The sequence below is a fragment of the Syngnathus scovelli genome, chromosome 13, assembly GCF_024217435.2.
Source record: "Syngnathus scovelli strain Florida chromosome 13, RoL_Ssco_1.2, whole genome shotgun sequence".
Lineage (NCBI taxonomy): Eukaryota > Metazoa > Chordata > Actinopteri > Syngnathiformes > Syngnathidae > Syngnathus > Syngnathus scovelli.
Window position 1 is genome coordinate 6,914,126 of NC_090859.1, and position 11,307 is coordinate 6,925,432.

Here is an 11,307-nt window from a genome sequence, read left to right on the forward strand (position 1 = left end):
GTTTCTATTGTTGACTGGGCCAAAAGCATCTGTCAATCAAACGGTATGGCTTTCAAGATCACCTGACTTTTCTTGGTGATTTTTTTTTTTTTTTAAAAAGCGTTCTTTACATCTGCATAGATAAAACAACCCTCGTTTAAAAGTAGACAGAAAAACGAGGGAACAACTGCAGAAACAATCGTATTTTACTTTGTGCGTTTGCTGTTTTTGCGCTCGCATACAATATTCCACCTGTCGATAATCCGGTTGGAAAAAACAACATGCGACCCGAGAAGGGGATTGGTTTGTATGAATCAGCACCCTGATGACTGCACACAAGAGATTACCTCATCAAACTTTCATTACCAAGCCTTTTGTGGCACAATGAGTGCAATGACAAAAGAACTAAGTACGCGAAGAGCGCACGTTGCTCATTGACCTTCAAGGGGAAATCCCAGTCACAAATTCCAACTATCAATCATTGCGCCTCGGATAAACCTCATGGGATACGTAATATACTGACACTGCGCATCTGGTGCTTGTGGGCGTATAAAATCATGCTTTTGTCTACTTGCTTATTGGTTTAACTTTTACGTATATGTATAAACAAAACAAAGCACCTTTAAAGATAAAAAAAAATCCACACGGATTTAATCAGACATAACTCAAGGCGATTTTTGCTTTAATGACAATTACATGCTGGTGTTGCTATACTCAATAACACGCAAATTATAAATGATAACTACGTATGCTGACTATTAGATTTTTCAGGGAATGTGAAACCAGTGATTTGACTTGCGTAAAAAGTAATGTTTTCTGTCAACAAAGCAAAAGCGCCTCCCTGTGGTTAAATGAAGGAGTGCTAGACTCCCACCTGCCGGGTCACTCAGGATTTACCCGCTAGAAGTTTCTCAGAAAAGAACTAGATTAAATATTGGTTTATTTACATCTTATATACATCTTAAGTTGCAGTAATAACAAATCATAAATATCTTGTCAAAGTCTTAGCTAAATCGACACATACAGAGCGCCATGTACTTTCCACACAATGGCCAATTTTAGACACCGTTGCCATTTGCCAACATGCTTGTCATCTATGTGCACATGTGTGGGCAGCAGGCAAAAGAAAAAGAAGAAGTGACTCACTTAAACTTAATTTTTCCAACCCAAGAAGAAAACATTACTGGTGCAACTGCTTGTGCCGTGTTTCTTATCCCACGGTACCTCACTGCCTTGTGTGCATATGTGCATTTCTTTTATCTTCAAAGGTTGTCTATCACCTATTGCACAAATAAGAGGCACTATTGTCCCATATCCACACAATATCTCACATCATGCACCCTCAACAACTCACAAATGTGTGAAAACCCAGTCTGTTGACTGCTCTCAAAGTTGTTATATCACAATCCCTGGCTCCATTTTATTGTCAGGAGCAAATCAAATGTTTAGCATAAAATCATGTGACTATGACTAACTTCAAGGTCAAAAGTTGCTGGAATGGACACGTAAAAAAATTTCCTAAAATACATTGACACAAAGGTAGTACTTTCTCCATAATACAGCAGACATTTTGAAGCACTGCATATCTACACAACCAAACACAGTGACAGTTTTTGTTCAGTTTGGTTGAATTAGAAACACAGACACAAATTAAATGTGTGCAACACGTGGAACATACAGCTTTGATGCATGTTCACAATAAACAAGGTGGTGCCATAAAGCCAAACTGAAGCACAGACCCTTGTTGTGCTTTAAATTGCTTGACAGCAGATGAAAACCGCTCCTTGCAATGTTAAACATCCAACCACCTCCTCAGTTCACTCGGCATGCTCGTATCATCAGCAGCTGTAGAAGGATGAACAGTGGTGAGACGATGAGGCCAAACCAAAGGTCTCTGGCTTGTTCTTGCTCCGCCAACTTTTGGCACAGCAGCACCTCACACACCAGCTTCAGACTGAGCACCGTCAGCACCCAAAGCAGCCGCAGCACTGCCAGGCGCTTCTCATTCTCCTGGTAAAGCCGGATGGATACTATAGCTGTGAAGTAGGTGCTGAGACCATCAGCGGCAAACAAGGGGACGAACACTAGCCACCAGCTTAACGTGGGGGTGAACATGTCAGCACGAAGGGCAACCAGCATACTGAAAACCAGCAACGCCAGTAAGTGAAGAAAGAGTTCAAAAGTGGCAAAGCCTAGCCACTGAACAAGTTCACGTAAAGAGAACAGCATGGTGGAGGAATCTGGATGTTCAGTTAGATATGTATTGTTGAAAAACAACTGGTGCCCTGAGTCGATGCCGCCCAAGAGGAGTGAAGACTTGCCAAATGTGTCTGGTCGAGGGAGGTCATGAAGCTCAAAAGAGACACTTCACTATTGGCTACATCTCTGAATCCATCCAGGTGCAAGATGTACTCCGAGTCTCTGGATATCAGTAAACACTCCTAGAAAACAATAACAATAAAAGTGTGAGGACATGACCTTTATTTAATTAGTTTAGCAGCATCGACTGGCCGTATATGCACATATTTTCTCGCACAAATTCTTATTTCATCTGGCATATCAACTAGTGTTATCCAAGCGAAAACTGTAAAATTCAGTCCATATTGAAGCGCAGACAACGAGGCATCGTCGCAGAGAGCTTAACATTGGAGCCAGCCTCATAGCAACACAAGTTCTAGCAAACAACACATTACCGGAGATGAAACAATCAAACTAGCGTTCCATATAACTCTTGAATTGAGTTATGAATTATGAGTTATTGTGTGACTACACGTTTCTGTACCTCAATCGGAGTGGTGTGCTCTCTTTTCCATTTAGTTGTGGAAAAACGACCATGCACAATGCTAACACGGCATTAGCATCGTCATTTTTATCTCACCGTTGCGGCAACATCGCGAGAATACCATGCAATAGTATGGTGGCCGATACACGACTACTTGTGGCGTCCGTTTTTTTCAAATAGCCCAATGTTCTGACGTGTCAAATTAAAGCTAACAATACGATACGTGCCACAATGTAATTATTCGTTTGATGGGATATGCCTAGTATAATTGTTTTGTTTTTAGCAACCACCGAGTCGCTAGATGGCGATAGTGATAACTAGCGAAGTATTAACAGTGCGGGTCGAATCTAAAGAAGAAGAAAAATCTACTAGTCAATCCACTGGAGAAGAGTCACGCTGTTGGACTTGACTGGTTTCTCCAGGTAAGTAGTTTTTAATTCTTTCGTTTTCTTATTAGTTTCTTGTTGACGTTGTTTTTAAATTTTGCGTAACTTCAAACATTTTTCCTGCCAGAGGTGACCACTCACTTGAGTTTTCCCGATGTCTTCAAACGCACCCGATACAAAATGTTAAAAAGGTGTCAAAAGTGTTTGCTTACAACCTAATTTATAGTGTTGTGTTTATGCTCATTAATGGACTTGGTAGTAATATATAAATAGACTTTTAAAAAGCCATTTAGTAAACCACAGTTGTTTGAGAAGCAGCTTCACGCATGCTTGGTCAGTTTTAACGCTGACTGAACCGTGATGAAGGACAATGATGTGCATGAGGTAATTCTTCATGGAGACATTCCCAATGTCTTCTGCTCATTGTCTGTATTTGTGTGTACAGCATTTGTCTGTCCCAGGGTCAAGATGCAGATACCAGCACAGTCCATCATTCATAGTGGCTACTTCCATCCAACATTAAGATACTGGCAGACCTGTGCCACAGATATAAAAGCAGAAAACTTAATATACCCAATTTTCATCACGTAAGTGACAAACGTTATCTTTATATGAGATTCAATGACATTTTGAGTACGGGGCTTTGAGTTTCTGTTTGTTACAACTAAATGAAGGCATAATGGGTTGTAAGTTTTTCTCTTGGTCTTACTCCATGTTTCTTGCCAATTGTATAGAGACAATGTTGATGCTGTGGAGCCTATTGGAAGCCTGCCTGGACAAGCCAGGTGAGAAAACCAAAACAAAATCCAGATGGTATTTAATTCGAGACTACATTGAATTCCCCATCCATGTTCATGGGTGGAAAAATGTGTGCAAAAATGGCAACTGATATGAGAGGGTGTTGTCCTAAGATAAAAAAACATAAGTCAGGGTGGATCGAACACAAAATACTGTTTCTGGACACAGATAAGATGAGCATGTGCTACACGCAAACGGGTGATATTATTGTTGTGAAACTTGGTGGTAAATTTTACAACAATATAACATTTCTCATTCATAATTCTGATTGTCTTCACGCTCATAGACTTTGGTCATTTTCAGTCGAAGCATGCTATTTTACCGACCTATTGGTTTGGTTGATTTTCTATGTCTGATTGCAACAATTGCACGCATGTTATGAATGGGCATAATAAACTAAACAGCTTCATTGATCGTAAAGAATTTAGTTATGTAAAATTGATTGTTGATGAACCATGTCTTGAAACTAATGAGGCATTATGGAGTGCACTAAAGTATCAACCAACACTGTTGAAAATCAATTAGTTGATAACAAATCTGTGGCCAAAAATACTGAAACATAGAATATTAATCAATAGGCACCAGGTACTAATTAGACAATTAATTTAGTGACTATTATTTGCAATACAAGTTAGAAGACTAAGGCTGATAATTAAATCGGTATAAATAATCAATCATGTTTTGTAATTTGTAATGAATACGCTTCTAATGTATTCCCTGTCATAGATATGGAGTGAATAAACTGGAGGGAATGTTGCAGCCGCTTGTAATGAACGGTTTGAAGTGTGTGCTGATTTTTGGGGTGCCTGCAAATATAGCAAAGGTATGTACAATGAATGTTCAATGAGAGCAAGGATATAAGTGGAAAGTGTCACTGTATTTGGAAGTAATGAGAACTAATGCGTGGACTGAATCATTTATTCATTAAGGGGATTCATATGGACTGTAATATTGAAAATATGTTGCATGTTAAATTTTGGGAAAGTTAAAATGACCGTATAAAACAGAATTCCTGCCCTTAAAGTGAAGTCAGAATATATGCAGATAAGCGGATCTTTTGTGGTTTAGGATGACAGAGGGTCAGGGGCAGACACAGATGACACACCAGCCGTGATGGCCGTGAAGAAGATCAGATCTGTTTTCCCTGATCTGCTGGTGGCATGTGACGTCTGCTTGTGTCCCTACACGTCACACGGTCACTGTGGTTAGTGTTACATTTTGTGATGGACTGTCTTCAGCAATGTTTTATGGCTCAGTGGTCTCTAATAAGATGGCCAGTGGGTTGGCACAGAAAATCTTTATGTATTTTCATTACTCTTCCAGGTATCTTGAATGAAGATGGCTCTCTGAACAATGATGCCAGCTGTTTGAGACTGGCAGAAGTGGCATTAGCCTACGCCAAAGCTGGTAAACACAGTTTTGTATGATCTGTCTCATCTATTTTGTCTATCGAGCATTTAAAGTGTCAATCGTCATATATTTGGGGTGCCTTCACACAACAATTCACTTGTGCAAGTTTCCTTGTCTCTACAATGGAATTTCAGAATACTTCATGAAAAATAGATATTGAGTATATTCATAAGGTCTCTCACTTGATTGAAAAACTAACAGTAGTACATATAGGATTGAGTTCAAAAAACATTTTGATCATTTGTATTTCATTTAAAGTTGAGCATTCTTTTATAGACTGTTAGTGTTCTGCTACTGGATATAAGTTTGTGTTTCAATATACTGTTTACTGTTGTCTTTGTGGTAGTCCCAGTACCATATGTGAAGCGCTTTGTTACCCCTGCAGCTGTTATAAAATATAAATAAAGTTGTTTTGTTTTGTAATATATTATATGTATTGTGTATTAACAAGGGAAATGTATGCAAATTGGGGGAATAGTGAGAAATACTATGTATGTACTATGTATATTTTTACCCCAGTTTTAAATCAATATTGAAAGTCTGTGTTTTACTGCAGGTTGTCACATAATTGCTCCCTCTGATATGATGGATGGCAGAGTCTGGGCCATAAAACAAGCATTGCTTGCAAATGGTTTAGGAAACAAGGTACGTTGCACAGGAAAAGAACTATTGCAAACTATTATTATTATCATTGAGTTAATCTTAAAACGCAACATCATCTGTTAATTTAGACCAGTCCCCATCCCCCCCGGGCTCAGATCAGCCAGTGTTTTCCAGTTAATGGTAGTGAAACCGATGATAGTATCGCAAGCAAAATTAAAGTACTGCTCGGTACTGTTGAGTACAGGACCAAGATGCAATATATTTTCCTCTCATATGTTGCAAAAAACAATTTCACCCTAATTCAAATGATTTATTTATGTTATGCATATTTTTATTTCCAGGTGTCAGTGCTAAGCTACAGTGCCAAGTTTGCTTCATGTTATTATGGCCCCTTCAGGTAAGTAAAGGTATAATACACAAACATTGCTTATTTAAACATATTGAAACCTCTAGCGGTGCCTGTGCAGAGATGCTGCACAGTCCAAGCCAGCTTTTGGGGATAGGCGCTGCTACCAACTCCCTCCTGGAGCGAGAGGGCTTGCCATTCGAGCTGTGGTAAACAATAGTATTCACTCTACTCACATAACATACCGTATTTTCCGGACAATAAGTCAGTTGTTTTTAATACTTTGGCCGGAGGTGTGATTTATGTGTGAAATTATCATCACATTATATCATTTTAGATGTTATTTTCACACTAAACTGCATGAGGGCGCTCTAGGCCTGTGGAATAATTGGAACTGCAACTGACGATGAGTCTGACGAAAGCCACGTAGAGGAGAAAGCGCTGTATCTTGTACTTATGGGGTTCGCGGAGTTGTTCACAAGTGACAACGAGGATGAAGATTTCGTTGGATTTAATGATTTGGAGTGACGCAGATGGTTCGATAAACTTGTTAGCATGTTACTTATGCTATAGTTATTTGAGTAACTCTTAATATGTTACATCAGGCACGTTCTCAGTTCCTTGTTTGTGTTTATGTAACGTTAGCATACTGTACCTTCAGCCTGTTGTTGCCTATTCTATTTTTATTTTAAATTGCCTTTCAAGATGATATGTCTGTTCTTGGTGTTGGATTTCATCAAATAAATTACCCCCAAATTATACGCCGGTGCGACTTATATAAGTCTTTTTTTTTCTTTATTTTGCATTTTATGGCTGGTACGACTTATAGCCCGGAAAATATGGTAGACACACAAAACTGACATTTCGAAACTTTTATTGGTGTACTTTATATTACCTTCTTGTTGCACTTGTGCAAGTGTTCAGTGTTTTGGTAATATTTGGACAAGTTACTTGTCTCAAGCCATCGGCATCGTACAATTGTAGAACTGCTTTATAATGTCACCCTCATCATACTTTCATCAATAAAAGGAACAAACCATTGCGAGCATTCAAACAGGATGTTCTCAGCGGGACATTCATCAGCAAGTTCCAACAAAAATCGAGAGATGGAAGACTCACAGAAATAATAATAATAATAATAATAATAAATGTTGCTGTTCATATCCTTTTTTTAGAGGAATGCGAAGTTGTGCTAAAAATATTGAAACATTGGACAATTGTGCATTCAAAGGTTTTGAGAAGGTCCTGTTATGTTCACCTGTAAAGTCTTTAGTGAATTTCAAGTTTATCCTCAACACAATGCCGAATATTCCCAACTGTATACATGTACATTTGGTTTACAAATGCTATAAAGTGAAGTTTGTGTAACACTTCTGTGCCTCAGGAGCGTGATGTAAGAGAAGGAGCTGATATGCTAATGGTGAAACCGGGTCTGCCGTACTTGGACATAGTGAGAGAAGTCAAGGACAAGGTCTGTTTTAATGATGAGCAATTGAAGAAAAAAAAAAAAAAGACCACTTTCTCCAAGTGTTTTAAGATGTTATTTGTCATTAGGCTCTGTGTAGATGTAGTGAGAAATGTTTTCTTCTGTCTCTTCTCAGTTCCCCACTCATCCCCTTGCTGTCTATAATGTGTCGGGAGAGTTCGCCATGATGTGGCATGGAGCACAAGCCGGAGCGTTTGACTTGCGAGTTGCTGTGATGGAGGCCATGACCGCCTTCCGCAGGGCAGGTATGTAAGCACGCGCGTGTTTGTGTGTGTGTTGAATGTTGAAAAATATTACTGGAATTACTGTCAGTCTTCTAACTAATATTTTTTCCTTTTTAAGGTGCTGACATTATCATTACTTACTACACCCCTCAGTTGCTCGACTGGTTGAAAGAGTGACGAATGAAGATCAGAGCCTCATTGAAGAAGATATTCTCTTTAAAGCTAATTACCAAAAAGCTGCACTTGAAAATGTCAGGGTACAAATTCAGTACATTTAGGCATTCATTTAAAGTCTTTGTTGGTGGGATGTGTGTAAAAACACGTTATATTAGTTTTTGTTGTATGCATTTTTTAATATCCCAGATTCCTAGCTATATAAATTACAAACAAACAATTTAAAAGTTCTCTTATGGGTCAAATTTCTGAATGAACCTAAAATGCACCTCTACACTTAAACTTAGGGCAATTTGGATCTACATCTTTGGATGCAAACCCCCAACTGCTGAATGAAGTTATGGAAAAAGTACTGAAACATGAAACAATTGGATGTGTGCATTCAAAACTTGAGCATATATCAATATGAGTAAACCTATTCAAGATTATTACATTTTTAGGTTCCTCTTAAAATTTCAACCAAAAGTTTATTAAGTTTAACTTGATCATTTTTGCATGCATTTCCAAACACTCAGAATTGCAATTCCAGCCCTTAAGGGCCCACTTTCCTATGTTTTAAGGCAGAAGTCCAAACTCATTTTTTTCGCAAGCCACATTGTAGTCAGCTTCTTTTGGAGGGCCATTATGACTGTCAACCCAAATAAATGTTTGAGCACCTCATTGTATACAGTAAAAGCTACAAAACAAACTGACAAATGACTCATTTTCAAATCAGACGAGTAAGAAGTGGTCGAATATTAAAAAAAAAAAAAGATATTAAAATTTGCGAATTTGATGCACAATTTGTCTTCGCGGGCCACATTAAATGATGTGGTGGGCTGTATCTGGCCCCCGGGCCTTGAGTTTGACACCTGTGTTTTAGGGTGTATTCAGACCAGAAAAGTCCTTCAGTCCGCTTGTTTGGTCCGGACCGAAAACGGAATTAATTTGTTTTCGTTTGGTGCGGTTCGTATTCAGACTGTACGTTTTGCAAGTGAAGTACGTATACACATCCACGCTTGTGACGATCTGTGTTCCCATTGGACAGCAATGACCAGGGCGGCACACAGAGCACTGATCCGGAAATGGGGGAAAACAAGCGAGTCCTACACGCTGCGTTCCTGCGCTGCATATTTGTGCTGTTGGTTCGTATGAGGATACTGCAAGTAAAGTTGCACAGAACACACAGTGGTTTCACGTTTATGATTATAATTACACTGTCGTGTTCGCATGCAGGTTGGGATGGTGGTGGTTATGTGGTAACGCACGTTGTTCTGTTACATGATTGGCTGGAAAGACAGTACAATGACGTTTAGGATTGTGGTTGGTCTGTTTTGCGGAAATTGGATCATAGTTCAAACACGGACGATTTTTGAGACGAAAACAATGTGCAGTCGGCGATTATTTGATTTATTGATGCTTTCGACTTTTGATTTTGTAGAATTGTTTTCAAAAGTTTTTTTTTCCCCACTAAAGAATTGTGACGTCATCAAACACCGGCCTGTGAAAATATTGTCAGACAGTAATCCGGTTTGTGGTGCTAAAAAGGCTGGGGACCACTTCTTTAGAGTACTCCCATTTGCTGTGAAAACAATTACAATGAAAAAGATAATTGAAAGAGCAAATAATACCGAGACATTTACGCACAGCTATATTAGAGTGATTCTGTAATTTATAAAAGTACTGGATTTATTGGAAAGTAGCGCATGTAAAGACCACCAGGGGGCGACTTTCGACTATTTGAGGAGTTGTATTTGTACACTGCATTGAAGAAAACTAAAATCGGGTTGAGCGTTATCTTTTATTAAGTATATTTTGTTACAATGCCTTTTGTCATTGTCTAACTTGTGATTCTTTTCTATCGGGTGCCGTTAATGGGTCACGATTGTAAATTGATAAGGCAAACCCGTCTTAAACACATAAAAAAGAATATTGTAGGTTTGGCCTGAAAAATGTTAAAATCTGATCAAATATTTAAATATTTTACCCGGGTTCATCAGACCAATCGATTAAATTAAAAGTCATTTATTTGACACGGCAACCACTCACTGTGCTTTTTACAGCGTATGACGTGTGGGGGCCGAGCAGTATGAGGGGCTGCTTTTATTAAAGTTGAAGTCATCTGGATGGATGCTCTGCCTCCCCCTCATATCATCAGTTGGAAGACGACTCACTGCCGGAGAGGTCCATCTTTGGGCGCACAACTCGTTTTGACGTGGATTTACGCGGCAGAGACGCATGGCACAGCCCGTCTGACAATACAAATATGACGCCACTGTTGACTTTGAGTGACTTTTGAGAGAAAGTAGGAGAAAGACGAAAGCTAAACAGAAGGAAAGAGAGACTTATGTTTGGCGTCAGGGGGTGCCCAGCCGGTCGTTTCTCCACTCCAACCGGTGCCGTACTAGACTCCTCGGTGCGTGCGTCATGGGCTGCAGAGAAGCGCTGGGATGTTGCCTGATGTTGGCCGTGTCCTGCTGCCTTCTCCCGTCGTGTAGGAGCAACATAACCGTGGCGGTGATGCTGCCGGACAACCACCACAAGTACCCCTGGGCTCTGCCACGCGTCTTCCCAGCCATTCTCATGGCGCACGAAGATCTCCACGGCAAACACGGGCTACTCCTCGGCCGGTCCATTAACATCCTCAACTACAGCACCGAGGACCCGGTGGCGGGTTCATGCGCCGAGAGCCGAGCCCAGGTGGTAGCTGTGGATGCCAAACTCTACATCCGCCCAGACGCATTTTTCGGGCCCGGCTGCGTGTACCCGCTCGCCTCCGTGGGGCGCTTCGCATCCCACTGGAAACTCCCACTCATCACCGCTGGAGGACCCGCGTACGGTTTTGATAAGCGCGACGAGTATCGAACCATCGTGCGCAGCGGCCCGTCCACCACCAAGCTGGGGGACTTCACCAACATGCTGCACACGCATTTCAACTGGACGTCCCGCGCCGTGGTCATCTTCCACGACCTCAGGCATGACGATCGGCCGCATTACTTCCTTTCGGAGGGCATCTACCTGAAGCTGAAGGAGGAGATGAATATCACGGTGGAGGCACAGCCCTATGAAGACGACTTCAAGTACTATAAGGAGCTCATTGCCTTTATGAAGGAGCGAGGCAGAAGTAAGTACTGGTTCTA

The 11,307-nt window shown here is 40.4% G+C and overlaps 3 protein-coding genes and 1 long non-coding RNA gene across 4 annotated transcripts in view; 2 read left to right on the forward strand and 2 right to left on the reverse strand.

The window, feature by feature from the left end:
• Window positions 1–902: 902 nt before the first annotated feature.
• On the reverse strand, window positions 903–2,910 carry tmem203 (transmembrane protein 203). Its single transcript, XM_049737241.1, has 2 exons — window positions 2,762–2,910; window positions 903–2,420 (listed from the first exon to the last, which is right to left on the reverse strand). The coding sequence occupies exon 2, from the start codon at window positions 2,206–2,208 to the stop codon at window positions 1,792–1,794; it is 417 nt and encodes a 138-aa protein (XP_049593198.1). The 5' UTR covers window positions 2,209–2,420; window positions 2,762–2,910; the 3' UTR covers window positions 903–1,791.
• Window positions 2,911–3,023: 113 nt separating this feature from the next.
• On the forward strand, window positions 3,024–8,418 carry alad (aminolevulinate dehydratase). The gene is made up of 12 exons (XM_049737224.1): window positions 3,024–3,183; window positions 3,593–3,734; window positions 3,882–3,932; window positions 4,672–4,768; window positions 5,014–5,149; window positions 5,269–5,352; window positions 5,912–6,000; window positions 6,300–6,355; window positions 6,426–6,513; window positions 7,689–7,775; window positions 7,906–8,035; window positions 8,133–8,418. Exons 2-12 carry the CDS (start codon window positions 3,616–3,618, stop codon window positions 8,189–8,191), a joined length of 996 nt encoding a protein of 331 aa, XP_049593181.1. The 5' UTR covers window positions 3,024–3,183; window positions 3,593–3,615; the 3' UTR covers window positions 8,192–8,418.
• A 1,758-nt stretch (window positions 8,419–10,176) lies between these two features.
• Window positions 10,177–10,651, reverse strand: LOC125979242 (uncharacterized). Its single transcript, XR_007485266.2, has 2 exons — window positions 10,513–10,651; window positions 10,177–10,419 (listed from the first exon to the last, which is right to left on the reverse strand). It is a non-coding gene; the product is annotated as an uncharacterized lncRNA (long non-coding RNA).
• The window catches only part of npr2 (natriuretic peptide receptor 2), a 52,675-nt gene continuing 51,962 nt past the window's right edge, over window positions 10,595–11,307 (forward strand). The window contains exon 1 of the mRNA XM_049737184.1: window positions 10,595–11,291. Within this exon, the coding sequence (XP_049593141.1) occupies window positions 10,595–11,291 (697 nt within the window). The remainder of the gene's footprint in view (window positions 11,292–11,307) is intronic.

What these genes read in the sequence shown, in the direction of transcription:
- tmem203 (XM_049737241.1), bottom strand. Translation starts at nt 2,208, where the DNA reads ATGCTGTTCTCTTTACGTGAACTTGTTCAGTGGCTAGGCTTTGCCACT.
- alad (XM_049737224.1), top strand. Translation starts at nt 3,616, where the DNA reads ATGCAGATACCAGCACAGTCCATCATTCATAGTGGCTACTTCCATCCA. An exon ending in GGCTTGCCATTCGAGCTGTG is followed by an intron (nt 6,514 to 7,688) that starts GTAAACAATAGT and finishes TCTGTGCCTCAG; the next exon opens with GAGCGTGATGTAAGAGAAGG. An exon ending in GACCGCCTTCCGCAGGGCAG is followed by an intron (nt 8,036 to 8,132) that starts GTATGTAAGCAC and finishes TTCCTTTTTAAG; the next exon opens with GTGCTGACATTATCATTACT.